General features: G+C 39.0%; 1 protein-coding gene and 1 long non-coding RNA gene across 3 annotated transcripts; one reads left to right on the top strand and one right to left on the bottom strand.

Annotated features, from left to right (window-relative positions):
* The first annotated feature begins 5,915 nt into the window (after positions 1–5,915).
* On the top strand, positions 5,916–8,581 carry LOC147064904 (histone H2A-like). 2 transcript variants are annotated; one of them, XR_015071880.1, is made up of 4 exons: positions 5,916–6,363; positions 6,619–6,865; positions 6,969–8,157; positions 8,259–8,581. XR_015071880.1 is itself a non-coding variant. In XM_085957515.1 (3 exons), the coding sequence occupies exon 3, from the start codon at positions 7,235–7,237 to the stop codon at positions 7,403–7,405; it is 171 nt and encodes a 56-aa protein (XP_085813641.1). In that variant the 5' UTR covers positions 5,916–6,363; positions 6,619–6,865; positions 6,969–7,234; the 3' UTR covers positions 7,406–8,581. The 2 variants fall into 2 exon arrangements, 1 of the variants encoding a protein (XP_085813641.1); XM_085957515.1 differs by having other exon boundaries at positions 6,969–8,581.
* Positions 7,791–9,770, bottom strand: LOC147064903 (uncharacterized). The gene is made up of 3 exons (XR_015071881.1): positions 9,510–9,770; positions 9,327–9,395; positions 7,791–7,975 (listed from the first exon to the last, which is right to left on the bottom strand). It is a non-coding gene; the product is annotated as an uncharacterized LOC147064903 (long non-coding RNA).
* Between the last annotated feature and the right edge of the window lie 10,392 nt (positions 9,771–20,162).

The raw sequence follows: 20,162 nt of genomic DNA, 5'->3' as shown, positions 1-20,162 counted from the left end.
GTACCTGCGTTGTGTCAAATCTGAGTATCCTATCGCCTAGGGCCACCACATGATGTCCCGTTGGGCCTGTGGTGGGATTGTCTTCAATTGGCGAGGATGGGACCTCGGCCATATTGATGACTGGAGCGTTGTAGCCGTCGGCAATGCAACCTTTCTCGTGGAGGTAGGATGTGAAGTTGAGTCGCCCCAGAAGGGATTGGATATGTGCCTGTCTGGGGGACCAACTGCCTTTTTGTACCTGCATTAGCAGATGGTGACGGAGTGCTACACACTTCTCCAGCGACAGAAACCTCCGCTTGTTGTGCGTTTCTTACGTGATGTCCAGGGACCCTCATTGTTGGCTTGGGTTCAGACAGGATCTTTTAATATTTATTAACCACCCTAAAGACTGTAGGAAGGTTATCCTGTATTCCACCTGAACCAAGACTGTTTCTCGGATTGGTTGGCTACTAAGAAGTCGTCTAGGTAAGTGATATTCTCAGCCATTCTTTTGTAGGCGTTCGGCGACCCAATTGGTCAGGGATGCCAACATAATCGGAGCAGTTGGCAGCACGAACGGGAGACACGTGAATTGTAGGAGCTCCCCTTGGTAGGCTAGTCGAACGATTCGACGATGTTGAGAAGCCATTGGTACCTGGAGGGACGCCTGGCTTAGATCTATTATTACTAGCCAGTCTTCTGTTTGTAAGACGGCTGGAACCTCGTAATGGTGAATTGTTTTGAATGGCTTTGGCTGTAGAAACACATTCAAACGCTTTCGGTTGAAAACAGGGCATAGGGCCCCGTCTTCTTTCTTGATCAGAAACCGGGTTGAGAGTAAAACTGGGGCTTTGACCCGCTTCTTCTACAACCCCTGAGTTCTTTAAGTCCTCGATCTTGAGAGTGACCTCTGCTGATTGTTGCGTTTGAAAATCTTTCCGTAAAAGTAAAGAAGAACTTACCAATGGTGGTATCCGCACAAAAGGTATGCGCGCTACGGCTATTATATTTACCAATGTTGGGGGGGGGGGGTACACTACGCCATCTAGACTCTCCGAAAGTCTCGTAGGCGGCCCCCAATGTTGTTGGTCGTCCAGATGCGGTCACCTTCGCTTAGAGTATGGATCCCTGGTGGAGGCCGTACCTCCGATGGAGAACTCCCTTCCCACAGGACGTCGCCCCTTGGGAGTACCCCAGCCATTATATGAGTTCGAGGGCCTTCCGGGACTCTCAGCTCGGAGGAATCCTTGATAGTGCCTCCCGAGTGAAGGTATCCTTCCGGTAAGGATCTGAGTCATGTTCTCGCAAATTTTATTATGCGTTGTCCCCAAAACCCTCTTCGATTTTTCGGTACAGGCTCATCGTTGTTATGATGTTTTGAGGATTGATTGCCCAATCCACTAACCCTTGCGTACCCTTTCAGAAGCTGTCCCGTTGGGAAAACATCGCATTCTGGAGGGCCGCGTTGGTCCTCTTTGTCAGATGGTTAGCTGATGATGAGTGGTCGCACCGACGCAACTTGTCATTTAGACCTAACTTTACGACCGTAAGGCCCGCCAAGAATTGTTTTTTGGGCGTTGTGCCACTCTTTGCCGGTCCTCTTGCTGAAATAAGGTACGTAAAGAGGATACCTCAAACATCAGCATCTTAATCGACGCTCGTACGTTGAACTTTTCCTCCTGTAGCAGTTCTGCTTCGCCGTCTGGTGTCCATTGCTTTTAGAATATCCTCCTCACGGTCATTCAGATGTTGCGCCATAATCACTGATTACTTAACTATCACTTAACATTCGTCGAAGATAATTTTTTTGATAGTTAGAATGAACTGTCAGACGTAACATGTAAACAATAAGAAAGTCAAATCCTCGATACATAAAAAATAGACGCGCGGGTATGACCAGTAAATGAAAACGGAGGAATGACCAACGACCAGAAAAAGGAAAATAAATTAGTAGAATATAACCTCACGCGAAGAAGAAAGAGCAAACCCAAAGACTATAGATACAAACATAGCAAACCCTATCTCAAGGACTTCAAAGTCAAATTCGAATAATTTTAATTTATTTAATAAAACATGTAGGTACCCAATAAGTGATTTCTTTTAGTTGCTATAAAGATTACAGGAGGTCATGTAGGTACCTACCAATATATTTAAAAAACATCGATTTTCATAAAAAATATAAATGTGTATAGATAACTTGAAATCCTTTTTATTTATATCAAATCGAGCTACAATAATGGGACCATACCTAAATAAAATTATATATATTTTTAGTCAGATAGTTTCATTTGGAAACAATGTTGCTAACCGTAATATAACTATAGTATTTGCACTATAATTGTAGTCCGCGTATAAAACAGGTATAGTACGCCCAAAATACCATAATTTTAAATATCGGAAAAAACATGTAAAAAGGACTAAAATTTCGATATGTTCGTTCGATAAATTGGTGAAAAGTACTATAATTTCGCAATATAAGAAGATTTAGAGACCTTGGAAATAAATTCCTCGAAAAACGTAAAAAAATCCCTTGACATTAGTTTAAAATGAAATTTCTTGAATTCTTCGGTAAGCATTTTTGGTCGAAAGAGGTACCTAGATAAATATGGGTCTCGGAGTTTTTCAAATTTTCCGTTATTAGGTACCTATACATTTTCAACAGATGACAACGCGTATTATATTTTTCCCACAAATACTATACTTTTGGAGGCTCTGTACTAAATACCACTTTGAAAAGATGGCAGCACTGTTTGCAAATAACCATGCAACCATAGATAAGATACTTACATGCAACGCATAAAGTCTGTATCATTCAATCTGAATCAAACAAACGAAATGAAGCCGTTTGGTTTGAGACTGTTTGGTAAATGTCCACGGAAACGCTTTTCTGACGACTAATTAGTGTTTCCAGTACTTAAAATTTATTCATAACATAGTCTAAAACAGAAACATATTTATTGAAACGTCAACTTGTTATGCAATTCTAACCTCATATCGTTGTCTACAATAGTACAAATTCGTATTCATTCATTTTAAATGTACAAAATATAAAGAATGCTTCGTGAATAGGTAGCCATTTAGTTAATTTATAGGTATGACAAGTTTTTAAAATTACTTTTGATAAGAGCTTTTTATAATTGACCACTTGTTCATGTCGACAGTATGATTTTGTGACTTGGACGACAATCGAACATATTAAATTCGGGGCTTTTTTTCCATTTAACGCGGTGGAACGGCGTTCCGGCACCTTTTTTCACGGTTTTATTTCAAAATCAATTAAACGAGAAAATATTTGCGCTTAAGTAATTACAATAATAATTCGTTAAAATGATAAAATAAGGTACAGGTGGAAGCCATTTTGAATGTTGGCGTGTTAGTGTTAGTGAAGTAACCGTATAGTTTAAATAGCAAACCTGCGTATGTAACTAGCTTCATACGTATGTCTTTGCGTATTATGATTTTGACAGTTTAACGTTTATCGCATGGCGGCATCTGCGTATATTGTTATTTACGTTTGTTTAGTCAGTTTGTGTTACGATTACGTGTTGTGCAACTATTTTATATATTATTTAGTGCAACCCCAAGTTTAAATATGAAAAAAATTTCCTGTTACTTCTCAACCACCGGCAGCGGCGCCGATTCCGCAAATAAAAAGCTCAAAACAGTAACAGAAACGATGACAGAAGATATGGAAATATCGGTACATGTAGATGTTCCTGAATCATCTCGAGCTGATCTCGGGGATCAAGGTCGAACTCAAAACGATTGGCCAGACTGCTGGTCATTAGATCAAAAAAACGATTTTTGCTCAAAAAACGAATGGTTGAACGTACACAAAATGAAACTTGGCTGCACAATTTGCAGAAACGTTGGAACTCTTGAAACTGAAACGACAATGGGAATGAAAATATCCAAAGAGAGGGCCAATAATGAAATCACGTATTCTGGGAAAGAGAGGAAGCTACAATTGGGGTCACTTCGAAAAAAAAATTTCGATCACAGAGGATCTATTGCACACAAAGCAGCGTTAAAAATCATTTCTGAAGCCAAAAAAAACCAGATTGAAAATACTTTTTAAAATCGTTATCTCGCGAAAAAGTAATAACAGCAAACATTTTTCGAACTGCATATAAAGTAGCTAAGGAAAATCAATCCTTCAATATGTAGCAAGGGATGGTGTGATGAGGGGTAGGTATGAATAGAATCAGAAGGTTTTGATGCGTATAAAAGTAATTCCCCAAATTTATTATCCCTTAACACAAATTACAAATTCAATTTACAGCTTGAATAATACAAAGTTTATAAATTAGATTACGACGATAGTGTTTGTGATAAAAGTTATTTTAACGTTGAAGCGAGCGGCGTGTTATTAAGACGAGCGAAATTAAGGTACTGATTTCTTGTTGGATTGCCACGTCTGTTTTTATATTGAAAGTAGACAAAGGAAATGCTATCCGTGGCGTGGGTAAGTTATTGCTGTTTACGTTCTCACGCTGCGGATCGCTTTCTGGAATTTCGTCTGCGAAATTTGATTAAGGTACAAACGTTATCAATTCAACAATGGATTTCTCACGACACAAAGACAGGAATGCACTGTTTACTCGTTCATTCCTGTGATGCGACAAATGACATCCGACACGTGAGTATTTCTTTGGCCGGTGGAAGACGATCATATGTCAGTTCGCACGGCCGCGTTTTTGCTGATTATTAAAACATTAAATAAAATATATTAAAATATTGTGATTATTAAAATGTTGTAATCTTTAGGTTTTCTTAACTGTCTTAACTGCTATTTACACATTTCACTGGTCTGCGGACTCCTTCCACCCTCACACCCCCCTTCCAGCGATATGCAGCACGTAGATCGCGATGAAAGTAGGTAGAGGTGGTCGCTTGAAGGTCCAATCAGATCTGTCTCGGTGGATGCTGCGGAGGTCTGCATCCCGGGACGTCTGCTCTCATGTCCTTGATGACTCTTTTGGTGATGTGCTTTTTGCAATTTGTCCATAGCAGGTAGCTGGAAACTGCGGCAATGATGACGATAATCAAGGCAAGCGTTGCCCACGACAGTTGGCCTGTCGACGTGTCGTTGGAAATTGGTCCGCCTGACGCAGTCTGTGCGACGATGATCTCTTCCTTTGTCTGTTGTGCACCCATTTTCGTATGCTGGTGTCTCCTGGTGATGATGATTGTAAAATACTGAATAATCCAGTTGAGTTATCCATATTTATTGTGAATAAATTGTTTATGCCTGCATTTTAAATATTGCGTACGCCACTGACCTACATTCTAGGTCGATGTGTGTCCTTGCATTCGCTAACGTTGCTGTTTTGAAATCGGAAACTCCGCGTGCTGTTTTGAAACACGACCCCGATTGCTTTGTTTGGCTCGTGCCTGATGTTGTTAACCGATATTTGCTCCACTGGCCTAGAGACGGTCTGGAAAATGGACACGTCTGCCGTATCGGGTAACACGAGCTCTCACGGTGTCAGGATTTTTCTCAGGCTGTTCCATTGTTTTATTTTCCTTGAGAATGTACGCTGGCTTTAAACGGTCGATAGAAACGGTGACGTTTTTTCCTCTCTTGCAAATGACATATGTTCGCGAATTGCGCGTGATGACCTCATATGGTCCGGTAAATGGAGATCTTAGCGGAGTTTTAACTGTATCATCGCGTAAGAACACATGTGTCGATTTGTCAAGGTCTTTGAACATGAAAACGCGTTTCTCGCCGTGTTGCTGGCTTTTTACAGGTTGCAGTTGTTGGAAATGTTTTTTTAGGATCGTGACGTAGTTGCTCGGGTCTTGGTTTGTGCTGGTTTGATGGCACAAAAATTCCCCTGGTAGGCGTAAGGGTTCGCCGTACACAAGCTCAGCTGCTGTCGTCTTTAAATCTTCTCTCCAAGCTGCGGGGCTATTCTAACGTATCCAAACGTATGTGTTAAAAGGTTAAAACGGCTAATTATGATAAAATTATCAAAATTAACACATTTGCTATTCTCGCGGTCATTTGCGTAAGAAAGTTAACCGATATCCCTGTCAAAGTTAGCGGCACCTCGATGTGCCGTGCTACTGCGAGAACGAGAGAAAATATGTCAATTTTACATATTGAAAATTGAGATGCAAGATAATATGCAAAGTTTCAAACCACAATTTGTGGTTCGGTTCTACGGATTCTATGGTTAGAATCATAGATACTATTACTAATAAATGTTCGTTTCGCGGATGTCAAATAACTGTCGTAATATTGTTTTATCAATTTTATTATCCATCTAAATTCTACAATTATACAGACTGTCGAAAGAAATAGTGATCGAGATAGTGACCAAATTGGACTCCGTGTTGATGAGAGGCATACCCAAAGGAATTCCTGTCCAAATTCAGGTACTTAATTAAAATCACAAATTATTTCGACATTTAGTAGCTATACTTAACCCTACTTTATGACAGCGCAAGATAACATCATGGGTAAGATACATTTACTCAGTTTGACAACAGCACATGTAAATACCTACCTACTTCATCTTCAAGCATTCACCACGACAGAAAACATATTAAAATTAACAGATTATCATTGTTCATTGTCCTTCGTCATTCTTCATTTCCTCTTGTTATTGATTGATCCAAAAAACATTTCAGGTGATTCAGGGTATGCGGTAGAAAAATATATGCTCATTCCGATTCTACGTGCCGAGGTAGATTCACCTGAAGCTCGCTATACGGCTGCCCACTGCTCAACAAGGAATGTCATAGAGAGACTGAACGGTGTGTTGAAAGCAAAATTTAGATGCCTTCGAGGGGATAGAGCCCTCCATTATAAACCTGAGAAGGCAACCAAGATAATATATGCGTGTTGTATTCTGCATAACATGATGCAACATTATAGGTAATTATTGAAGTTTCAAGTAAATGAAAACATTACTTAAATATATGTGACATTGGACTGAGTCTGTCATGTGCTAACACATCTCTTTTTCTTTCTTTTTCAGGATACCGAATCTAGAACCTGTTGATGAGCCTGTCCTATCGGAATTCGTGTATAATGAGACGCGGAATCAAAATAGATTAAGGGAGGCATATGCTACTCGTCAACGAATTGTTGACATCTATTTTGGTGACGATTAACACAATCACTATACCAGTATCTAATGGACAGGCTCGTTTTCAGCGCTCAATAACTCATTCCACACCGTTCCACATGTATGTGCCAAATAATTTAGCCTGTATTCAAACGTATATATGATATACGAAGGAGATGCAGCTAATGTTGGACAACAAGAAGACCAGGATCATCCCTCGTCATTTGCAGCTCGCCATCCGCAACGAGGAGCTGAACAAGCTGCTCTCCGGCGTCACCATCGCCCAGGGTGGAGTGCTGCCCAATATCCAGGCGGTGCTCTTGCCCAAGAAGACTGAGAAGGCGTGAAAAAAAATCTTATCGTCTATGATTACATGCAATAATCCATCTATCGTCGTACAAAAGGCCCTTTTCAGGGCCCCCATTTTTATTCAAATTCGACTGGTAGCGAACGTGTCGAGGTCGTTATTGTTGCTTATGAGATGACATTTATTATTTAACGAATCACTGGTCAAATTGGAAATGGAACGATTGCATAACGAAAGAGTTTTAACTTAAAGTTTAGTGTGCACTATTTATGGCGGATCTTAACAGCCTACCTCCACCCTTCGCCACTGGCACTGCCAGTAACAAACATTTTCGTTTGGTTTTACAATTACCCGTATTCCGTAGACATCAAAGGAATCAAAATTTTGCATAGTTATGAGTGGGTATTTAATGAAACAACAATGTATAACGTTTCAAATTTATTTAATCAAAAACATATTCAAAAAACAGATTGTGATCATTGAAATCTTAGTTCTGCATTCAGCTGACGAACGTGAAGCAGATGATGTAGTCGGTTGCAGCTTTCGTCTTCTCTCTCGGTCATCTTCGTTATTCTCTTGTTTCCTTTTGGTTTTCTTGGTATTGACTGATCTAAAAACATTTCAGGCAAATTAGGTTATGCGGTTGAGAAACCCACTGTTCAACGAATGTGGTAGAGAGACTCAACGGTGTACTTAAAACAAAATTTAGATGCCTACGAGCGAACAAAAAGCAACAAAAATAAAAAAAATATATGCATATTGTATTCTGCACAACGTGATACAAGAATTTAGGTAATTTAAGTTCAAGTAAATGAAAACAATAGGTACTTAAATAGATGTGACATTGGATTGAGTATGTAATGTATTGTGCTAACAAATCTCTTTTTTTACAGGATACCGAATCTAACTTGTAGATGACCCTGTCCCATCTGAATTTGTATATACTGACACTTGGAATGCCAATAGGATAAGGCAGGCGTATTCTGCTCAACAGAGAATTGTCAACAGATATTTTGGTGCCAATAATTAATTAAATAAATGCGGCGTAATAAATAACTAACCTTTTATCCAATATATTATCGACAAATGACTGAAATATGCCAAATTTATCATAATGCACATACTATTATGTACTTATTCTGTTTTATACTTTTATATATAATAATTATATTGTATTATATTAAGATTAATAAAAATTGTTAGTAATGGTTTTATACTTGGATTATTTTTTTTACAACACATATACATAATTTCTCCTGATACAATACTCTCTTTTGATATCGTAGTAGGGTGGCCCTCGACTTTAAAATAATTCGTTATTTCGTACATTTCTTACAATGTAGATTCTTGTTGATAATGCAAAAACTGTAATCTACCACGCAGTTGCTACTCTCTCCTCCGTTCCCTGTCACCTTCTCAAATATATAAAAGGGTGGTATTCGACTATTTATATATATATAACAAGTTTCTAAAGAAACACCCGTTAACTTTATTACACCCATTGATAAATAAATAATATTTTAATGTACACTTTCTGAGGAACTAATTACGTGTGAAAGTCGAGGGCCACATGTATTAAGTATAGATATGGCAGGCGTATGTACTACTTACTTACTAAATAAATATTGTTTGTTTACATACTGCATACATAATATTATATTAGTGTAAAGCAAGTATGAATGCAGTCAATCGGTCATGATGACCTAGTCTAGGTGAATGCTATTTTGATATAGTTAAAATATATAGATATGATATAATGAATGTATGATAATAGTACTTTCGTCTGGTTATTCTCCAATAAAAGGTTGGAAACATCCCTATTCATGGCCGGCAACATTGATGGAAAAAATATAAGACAAGCTGTATGTTTGCGGTGTTTTTTCAATCATTTTCCTACACCAAGGTTTTCTTCAATATTTTTTATATAAACAAATATGAAACAAACAATATTTAACTATTACCTCTAGGCCGGGGTTGCAATGGTGTGCTCTCGGCTTCTTCCACAGGATGACGCCTTGATATTTTACGTGCTGGAATATAAAAAAGTTTTGTACTATAGTTGCATAATAATCCCAAACAAAATAATATACCTACTGTTCCATACACACAAACAACATTGTAATATTTAAATTATATATTCTTACCGTCAAAATCTTTGTCCGATTGACAATTGACTTTACGTATATTATCTATATTTTATGCAATTGACATGACAGGCAAAATTGTAGGTTAAGTTTGGTTACGTTTGACGTTTGACATTTATATAAACAAAGCTCGCGCCGTTCGGGTACCAGAGACAACGCGGCACGAACATGGCCGATTTTAACCGAAGTCAGAAAATCATAGATAATATACCAGCAAATAACGTACGTACTTCACGCCGTAGTTAGCCGTTTAAACCGGATATGAAAGTTAGCTGCCGCTAAAGTGATAATATCTGACAGTGTGCCTGAATAACAAATGTGTTAACTTGGACCAATGGTAACATCGTAAATGTGCTAAAGTGATAATTGTTAAGAATAGGCCTACTGCTCTGATTCCCATTAACACTGTCGGCAATGTTTCAGTCCATCTCTCATTCTCGTGGCATTTTATAGCGGCTTTCAATTGACGATGCAGTCTTTCGACCATACCGTTTGCGGCTGGGTGATATGCTGTCGTGTGAATCCTCGCCGTACCAGTCAGACGATTTAATTGTCTGAAAAGGTTCGACTCAAATTGTTTGCCTTGATCCGTTGTCACTCTCAAGGGCGTTCCAAAACGGGCGATCCAACCATTGTAGAATGTACGGGCGATCGTTTCCGCTTCTTGGTCCTTAATCGGAAATGCTTCCGGCCACCGCGTGAATCTGTCAACGCAGGTGAGGCAATATCTGCAGCCTTCAGACATAGGAAGGATGACGATGTCGATGTGGACATGCTCAAATCGTCCTGAAGGTGCAAAGTTTCCGAGTGGTGCTGATATGTGACGTGTGATCTTGTTCTTCTGGCATTGAAGACAGTTGCGGGCCCAATTTCGACAATCCGTTTTAATCGACGGCCAAACAAATCGTTGTGTGACAAGTTTGACGGTCGCATTAATTCCGGGATGTGAAAGTCTGTGGATATGATTAAAAGCTGCTTGTCGATGCGGTTTGGTTATGAAAGGTCTTGCGATAGGTGTTGACAAGTCACAGAATACTTTTATGTCTGTATCGGGAATAAGTACTTGTTTCAACTGAAGTACCGATCCGTCACGTAAAAATGTACTCATTTCGTTGTCAGTTTCCTGGTCGGCTGCGAGGTTGGCATAATTCAGTGTGTCTTCAACGACTTCTATCCTAGACAAGGCATCAGCGACGATGTTGTCTTTTCCAGCGACGTGACGTATGTCGGTCGTGAATTGTCCGATGAAATCGAGGTGTCTGAATTGTCTTGGTGAGCACTTGTCCGATTTTTGTTGGAATGCGAACGTAATGGGCTTGTGGTCGGTAAATATGGTGAACGTGTGAGCTTCTATCATGTGTCGAAAATGTTTGACAGCTAGATAGATAGCTAAAAGCTCGCGGTCGTAAGCGCCATATTTTCTCTCCGCTGGACTTAGTTTCTTCGAAAAGAATGCCAGTGGTTCCCATTGATCGTCAACTCGTTGTTGAAGTGCTGCGCCAACGGAAGTATCGGATGCGTCACTAATTATCGCTAAGTGAGTCCCCTCACTTTTCGGATGTTTCAATAGCGTCGCTTCCGCCAAACTCTTCTTGCATTCCTCGAAGGCCTCGATTGCTTCTGGTGTCCAGATGATAGGTTCTTTCTTGGAAGTTTTTCCTTGCAGGAGTGAGTTCAGTGGAGCTTGCGTTTCTGCGGCCTTGGGGACGAATCTCCTATAGAAATTCAAAATTCCCAAGAACCGTCGTAGTCCTTTTTGAGTGTCTGGGCGGGTGTATTCGCGAATAGCGCTGACACGATCTGGAAGTGGTCGAGTTCCGGTGCTGGAAACCAGGTAGCCAAGGAATTTAACTTCCTATACTCCGAAGTGGCACTTCGTGGAGTTGACTACCAGGCCGTACTCCTGTAGGCGTTTGAACAAAATTTCCAGGTGTTGAAGATGCTCTTGTTCTGTTGTGGAGGCTACCAGGATGTCGTCTATGTAGGCGTAGCAGAAGTCCAGACCCTGCAGAACCTCGTCAATGAAGCGCTGAAAAGTCTGGGCCGCATTCCTCAAGCCGAACGACATAAATGGAAACTCGAATAATCCAAAGGGTGTTGTGATGGCAGTCTTCGGAATGTCCTCTTCAGCCACTGGGATTTGGTTGTATGCCCTCACCAGATCGATCGTGGAGAAAACTTTCCTATCACGCAATGTTTGTGTGAAGTCTTGGATATGACGCACGGGGTACCTGTCAGGTACGGTTCGAGCGTTTAATCCGCGGTAATCACCACATGGCCTCCATTGATCTTCAGATTTGGGCACCAGGTGAAGGGGTGACGCCCAAGAACTTTCAGATGGTCCTGCTATTCCAAGTCTGGTCATGGTTTCGAATTCCTTTTTGGCGATGTGAAGTTTGTCGGGAGCTAGGCGTCTAGGACGTTGAGCTACAGAAGGTCCTTCGGTGGTTCGGATGTGATGTCTCGTGTTGTGGATGACTTCTCTACCAGCTCCATCTGGGCGCGTGAGATCCGGAAACTGCTGCAGTAATCCATGATAAAGGGATTTACCTGCGACAGTTTTGACAGTTGCTATCTCAGTGCTGCTGTGGCGTCCAGAGGTTGTAAGTTGAGTCGTCTGATCCAACAGTCTGCGATTCTTGACATCGACTAACAATCCGAAATGGATTAGAAAGTCAACACCAATAATGGGTTTGGTGACATCTGCAATCACGAATTTCCAGGTGAATTCTCTTCGTAACCCCAAATTCAGCGTCAGTGAGATACTGCCATACGTAGCAATGACAGATCCGTTTGCTGCTGAAAGTTCGTACTGTGATTTTGGTCGGCGCCCCTGTACTTTCGTGCGTGGGAAAACGCAAAGGTCCGCTCCGGTGTCGATAAGGAATTGTATTTTCGTGGCGTGGTCGGTGACGAAGAGGCGGCTGGAGGTAGGGCTGTAATCGCTGGCCGCGCTTAGCGACTGCCCGTGGCGTTTCCCTTGTTGAAGGTGCATGGTGTGACGCACTTCTCCGCATCTTGGCCGAATCTACGATGATACCAACACATGCCAGGTTTGCTGTGGCTTTGGTCTCGCGGTCGGGAATGGTTCCTCCTTTGGCTGGCTGATCGTGACTGGTGACGTGGCCTTGATGGTCGGTTTCCTCTTGCGAGCTCTTTGGAGAGCTCCTCGCGAAGAGTTGAGATTTCCTCCCGCAAGGTGATCACCAGCTTGCTGATGCCGCACAGGTCTTCCATCGTGGTTTCAGCAATGGATGCCTTTGATGTGGAATCTGCCATGGCGTCAGCTAGGTCTGCAACCTTGTTGAGATCCGCGTTCTTCTGTGTCGCCAGTACCAATTGCATGGTATGTGGTAAGCGACCCATCCAAAGCGTGCGTAGGATGTCATCAGTAACGGCTGCTCCTGCGAGAGAACGTAGGTGGCGCAAGAACTGTGATGGTTTGCGATCACCAACTTCCTCGTGCTCCAGTAGTCGTCTGGTCTTCTGCTCCTGGGTAGAGCTCAGCCTTCTCGTCAGCTCCGTCCTGAGGTGCTCGTAGGCTCCTTCGCGAGGTGGGTTGAGGATGATGTCTCGAACCTCTGAAGCGTAACGAGATTCCAAAGCTCCCAGGATGTATCCAAATTTGGTCGCGTCAGTCGTGACGCCAGCTGCTTCGAAGCTTCGCTCCACCATGCAGAACCACATTTCCGGGTCTTCTGGACAGAATGGTGGGATCCTCACTGCCACGCGGCTGATCTGAGGTGTGGTCTGCTGGGCTGGTGCTGGCGTTGTCGTTTCTCCTCCGGCATTGCTGCCATACCCGCTGGAGAACTGTCCATTGGGCATCTTGACAAGGCAAGTGAATTTAAGAAAATTAACGCGGGAAAACGGATGTTGAAAACTGCGCGGGAAAACGAGCTCCAACGAAAAAATAATTCTCTCACAAACACAGTAAAATAGTAGTTAACAAAAAATTAAACGAAGTCTGTAAAATGAAAATGAATGAATTGAATTTTACTTTACGGGTCACCACTGTAACAAGGGATAGTGTGATGAGGGGTAGGTATGAATAGAATCAGAAGGTTTTGATGCGTATAAAAGTAATTCCCCAAATTTATTATCCCTTAACACAAATTACAAATTCAATTTACAGCTTGAATAATACAAAGTTTATAAATTAGATTACGACGATAGTGTTTGTGATAAAAGTTATTTTAACGTTGAAGCGAGCGGCGTGTTATTAAGACGAGCGAAATTAAGGTACTGATTTCTTGTTGGATTGCCACGTCTGTTTTTATATTGAAAGTAGACAAAGGAAATGCTATCCGTGGCGTGTGTAAGTTATTGCTGTTTACGTTCTCACGCTGCGGATCGCTTCCTGGAATTTTGTCTGCGAAATTTGATTAAGGTACAAACGTTATCAATTCAACAATGGATTTCTCACGACACAAAGACAGGAATGCACTGTTTACTCGTTCATTCCTGTGATGCGACAAATGACATCCGACACGTGAGTATTTCTTTGGCCGGTGGAAGACGATCATATGTCAGTTCGCACGGCCGCGTTTTTGCTGATTATTAAAACATTAAATAAAATATATTAAAATATTGTGATTATTAAAATGTTGTAATCTTTAGGTTTTCTTAACTGTCTTAACTGCTATTTACACATTTCACTGGTCTGCGGACTCCTTCCACCCTCAAATATGTTTGAAAGTGAAATTAATCTCCAAGAACTAAATGGGATCGAAATGGGTCATATTCTCCATTCCACTAACGCATGTATTAACATTGTAAATCATATAATGTGATGAAATGAGAAAAAATATTTTCAAAGAAATTGTTCAATCGAAAAATATAATTTCTTTGATAATTGATGATGTGTATGTTCGATGCTGTGTCGAAAGTGTTGGAATGAATTCACCAATTAATTTGTTTTTGGATTTGATTGAACTTAAAGACGTAACGGCAAAAGGAATATTTGAATCATTACTCTAATCTCTTGATTTATTTGGGATGACAGAAGAATATTTAAAAAAATATTTAGTTTCGGTTGCATGCGACGGCGCTGCTGTGATGTTAGGTTCTAAAAATGGAGTGAAAATTTTGCTGACAGAAAAATTTTCTTCAATTATAGTTTGGCATTGTACTAATCACAGATTAGAATTATCAGTAAGTGATGTTGTAAAGAAAATTTCAGGGATCAATAGATTCAAGTCATTTATTGATAAGCTTTATGTTTTATACCACGCGTCGCCGAAAACTAGGCGTTGAGGTACTGAAAATCGGAAGAGTTTTAAGTACCCGATGGGTGGCATCTAGTTTTCGTTCAGTTTCAGCTGTGTGTAATAATTATGAATCCCTCGTGCGTCATTTTGAAGAAGCGATGAATGACCCTACAAGAGATAAAAATGACAAGTGTACTTACAGTGGCTTAAAGAACAAAATAACATCAACAGCATTTTTATTGGATCTAGCATTGATGTGCGACACTCTCCAAGAATTTTCGGAACTTAGTTTGGACCTACAAAATCGCAATGTGAACCTTTACATTGCAAATCGAAAAATAAATGAACTCGTTCAAGTTTTTGAAGAAAGAAAACAGAATTTTGGACCCTATTATAAATGTGCTGCAGCTGCTATAAGCAATCTGCATTTTCGTGGAGTTTTACTTCACGAAAAAGTTTCTAAAAATGATCCTCCTATTGATCCGAAAATATTTTATTCCACGTTGAAAACGTCAATTGAAAAAAGGCTGCTAGATAATAAAGATGTTGAGTTTGCACTTTGGGCTCGCGTACTTGACCAAAAATATTGGCCTGAAGACATTGATAATCGGTTGACATTTGGAGAGATGGAAATTAGAAAAATTTCGATCAGGCTACAACTAGATGAACGAGAAATGATTCGTGGATTTCGCGAATACATTCTCGAAAAGACATAAATTCTGAAAAACTTTTGCGTTTGGTATATGCTCTGAATTCTATTCCCATTTCTTCAAGTGAATGTGAACGGGGGTTTTCGCAAATGAATCTTATTATTACCCCAACAAGAGCTTCGTTAAACACTAAAACAGTTTCGGCACTCTTGTTCATCAAACTCGTGGGACCACCCTTGACACTTTTCGATCCTTCAAATTATGTTGATAGGTGGTTACTTAAATGAAGACATTCGGCCTTAGACTCTAACACTAAGAAAAGGAATCGAGATGATGTATCAGACGAGAATTGGAAAAAACTTTGGAAATCACTCTAAACTTTTATTCAAGTTCATAAATAAATACATTACATATTATGTATTTACAATTATATTTTAAATTTAGTCTTATTTAGTCTTATTTGTACAATATATTTCAAATATAATGTATGTATTTTATTGTTTCTGTAGCTTTGTTTTGACTAAAATAAAAAATTATCGTAAAAATCAACCTTTTTTTGTTCGCTTCCTGGCATAGCTCCTTTAAATTTCATTTAAGTGACATTTGAATATAATTTTATTTAGTAAAAAGCTTGACATGAAGTTTAGTGAGTTCTGGCACCTTTTTTTTTTAAAAAAAAAGCCCTGATTAAATTGATAAAATTCGTCGGGTATGTTATATAAAGCTCATTCCTGGTTGATTTAACACAGTTTGTAGTTTAGAATCTCCGTTACAAAATATAAATAAAATTATAATAAATTCTTGGTCTGACAATAATTATTATAGTAATGATATTAAATCGAACTCTTTGCATAGAAAATATGGTTGGATTTTGAGATAATAAGACCAAAAGCGGCTTCTTGTTCGCGTATGGTTACTTATGAATAATAGGTATTGATTATTAATCTATAATATACATAATTCAAGTAAACTTCTATGGTGTAAATGTCTAACACAGGGGTTTCCAACCCCGTGCCCGCGGGCACCATGGCGCCCGCGGAACGATTCGTATGTGCCCGCCACTATTCGACAGAGACAGAATTTTCACGCTAGCCTGACACACGCAGAAAACCCGAAGTGAACGAACGCTACGAACTGAGCCGATGAACGCCGAAGCACGTGACGATAGTCACGTGCTCGTACCGTCCCGATTGCTTCGGCGATCATCTGCTCAGTTCGGGTTTTCGGCGTGTACAAGGAGTGATGTGCAAATAGCATTCCCTGCCTGGAACCACGTTGTTGTCATTGTGATTGCGATTGCTGCCCCGTTCGGGTCGCGACAGTTAGCTAGGAGACATCTTCGTCTGACGAAACACGAATTAGGAGTTTTGATATTCCTTCTATATAGTTCTAAAATGAGTGGACCGAGTAAAAGACAACGAACCTATAATTTTAACACTGACTGGTAAGAATCATATTGTTTCTTTAATGTGAAAAATAAATGCGTCTGTTTGTTGTGTGGTAGTAGTATTGCAGTGTTGAAAAAGCATAATTTTGAACGACACTTTCAGACAATTCATGCCACTTTTGATGTGAATTATCCACTTAAATCTGAAGTAAGAAAGAAAAAAATATGTCAACTAAAATCAAGTCTAACTGCACAACAGACTGTTTTCACTAGACATGTGGAAAATTCTAAAAAGGCCACCATTGCTTCTTTCAAAATTTCTCACATGCTCGCAAAAATGAAGAAACCTTTCATTGATGGTGAGTTGTTTAAAAAACTATTTTTGACTAGTGCCGATTGTTTGTTTGATGGATTTTCTAACAAACGTGTTATACGTGCAATACAAGACTTACAGTTGTCAAATAACGCTGTCAGAAAAAGAATACATGCGATTTCAACAGACATACAAACTCAGTTAAAGACTGCCTTGGAAATATGTGACTGGTTCTCACTACAATTTGACGAGTCAACAGATATATTAGACACCGCACAGTTAGCAGTTAGTGCCCATACGCACTTGCGGCAGGCCGCCTATCGTTTTTTGTATGCCGGCTAACCGCAGCGGCCTGCCACATATCGCACTTTCCATACAAAAAACGATAGGCGGCCTGCCGCAAGTGCGTATGGGCACTTATAGTGAGAATGGTATTTAGTAACTTCACAGGTAATGTCGCAAATATTATCTATGAAAGGACAGACAAGGAGTGAGGATATTTATAATACATTCAGAACATACGCCAAGTCAATAAATATGCCTTTGCACAAGCTGTCTGCGATAACCACCGATCGGGCACCAGCAATGGTAGGTAAAAACAGAGGATTTATTGCCCTCTGCAAGAAGGATGAATCTTTTTCAATTTTTATGTCATACCACTGTATTATCCACCAGGAAACTCTGTGTTGTAAAATATTGCCATTTGAACACGTTATGAAAATAGTTACAAAAATAATCAATTTATTCTATTCGAGAAGCTCCTTTGCAACACCGACTATTCAAGACTCTGTTAGAAGATACTGAAGATAAAAAACATGATCTTATTCTGCATACTGAAGTACGTTGGCTCAGTAAAGGAAAGGTTCTTACAAGATTTTTTGTGAGTTTAATTAATTGAAGAAATAAAAATATTTATTAACGATAAAAAGGAAAATTATGATGAACTAGCTAACTCTCGCTGGCTGATTGATTTGGGATTTCTCACAGACATTATGGAAAAATTGAATTTTTTAAATTTCGAGTTGCAGGGTAAAGACAAAAACATAGTTGAAATGATAAGCTCTGTAAAGTCATTTAAAGCTATATTGGATTTGTTGATGTCACTTGATTATGCAGATCAATTCTCTCGTGCTTTTCCCACATATGAATAAAATGCTAGGTATCAATGAATTAAACGGGTCATTATTTATTAAGCATCTTCAAGTGTCAAAAAAACAATTTGAAGAGTGATTTTTGCAGTTTACAGATATCGAGCCAATTGTTTCCTTCTGTATCAATCATTTTACTTGCCAAATAAATGTAATGGAACGCATGTATTGTTCAAGGTAAGACAGAAGAACTAGAGTTAGAAATTTTGGACCTTAAGAATGATATTTTGCTTAAATCCTTAATATCAGAGGACTTTTGGAATACAGTGGACAGAAAAAAGTAAAATCGGCATGTAAAATTGAATCATTTTTCGATTCGACATATTTATGCGAATCATTGTTTTCAAATAAGAACTTGAGATTAAAATCAAGATATAGATCTCAACTCACCGATGAGCATCTTTATGATTGTTTGCTAACAGGATTATCGTCATACTCTCCTAATTATGAGGCACTGGCCAATGATATGTAATGCCAAAGATCACATTGACATATTGATATTCTATTTTTTTATAAAATGTTTTCTTTGTATTTGTGTTTTTTGTTTACATTGTTTACGTTTTATAAATACATTATTTCTCTGTGTGCAATTTGAATAATAGTTTTATTATTTTGAAACATTTTTGTTTATTATTTATTCAAAATTATGAATATAAGAAAATAAATTATGGGAAAATGAGAAGTTATGGAAGGAGTTTGTTGATTAAAAATAGGTGGTGCCCGCCACCCTACCGATATTTTAGAATGTGCTCTAGAGTACAAAAAGGTTGGGAACCCCTGGTCTAACATATTAATATGAACACCTCACGATATATAAATGCCGAATAATGCTTATCAACACGGATAGATTGCCATTTTAGTCTATGGATCGTCCGAATCGGTTTGACGTTTCATGTCAAACCATTTCTGATGGTCCGAGAACGGTTTGATTTTCAATGATACACTGAACCAAACGTCATATCTCAAACCATTTACGGTCTACTTTCTACTCATACAATTTGTACGTATATTGTATATGGATAAGGCCATGATTATGATAAGGCCATGATTATGATAAGGCAACACTTGATAAGTTACAGTGTTGCCAACCGTACTATAATTATAGTATTTGTACTATAATTTTCGTCTGCGTACTATGTACGATATAAAACAGGTATAGTACGCCCAAAATACTATAATTTTGAGAAATCGGAAAAAAGGTTGCCAATAGAAGAAAAACAACGACAAAATAATCTGTGAGAAGCAAAAAAAAAATAATCCCCATGTCTAAAAAAGATGACGTTATTTACTTAAGACATCGATTTTCAAATTGGGAGGCGCGAAAAGTTTAACACAATTTATGTAGCCACAGGTTTGCAGTTTGCAAATGCATAGTTTATAAAACGGCTGCTAGTTATAAACTACACAAAAAAACAGTCCTATAAAAGGTTGTATGCAAACCTTAATGCAAATATAGAGACTAATTTTACAATCCCTCACTTTTATACTATTGTGCAGCGCAATGGGTATCTCGTAAAAAATGAAATAAAAGGGTCAAATTAATCAAAATGTTGAAATTTGAGGCAAATTTCTTTAAGAACTATAGTTTTGTTGTTAAACTTGTTTATTTGGTTGAAATTAAAAAAAAAATGTGTAAATAAATCAATCCAAAGACCACTAATGCATTCACTGATTTAAAACGACAAAGTGAAGGCATTCATAAAAAAAATTGGAGCTTAGGAAATCAAAATGATAAAAAAAAAATAGTTCGCCATGTCTCCTCTTTTAAATGATTTCTACGCCATATATATTGAAGCAAACAAAAATCTATTTACTGAGTTCTTGGCTAGTTTGCTAATGCAATTTTCACATCATTATTTTATTAATAGCAAAAAAAGTCGCCTACGGGGCTGCTTTGTTTCGGAGCTAATAAATATTTTAAAAAATCTGGTTGAAAAATCCTCAC

Source organism: Rhyacophila brunnea, unplaced genomic scaffold, assembly GCF_057557595.1.
Source record: "Rhyacophila brunnea isolate RB1 unplaced genomic scaffold, BYU_Rbru_1.0 scaffold_7, whole genome shotgun sequence".
Classification (NCBI taxonomy): Eukaryota; Metazoa; Arthropoda; class Insecta; order Trichoptera; family Rhyacophilidae; genus Rhyacophila; species Rhyacophila brunnea.
This window is presented reverse-complemented; position numbering and strand designations above follow the sequence as displayed.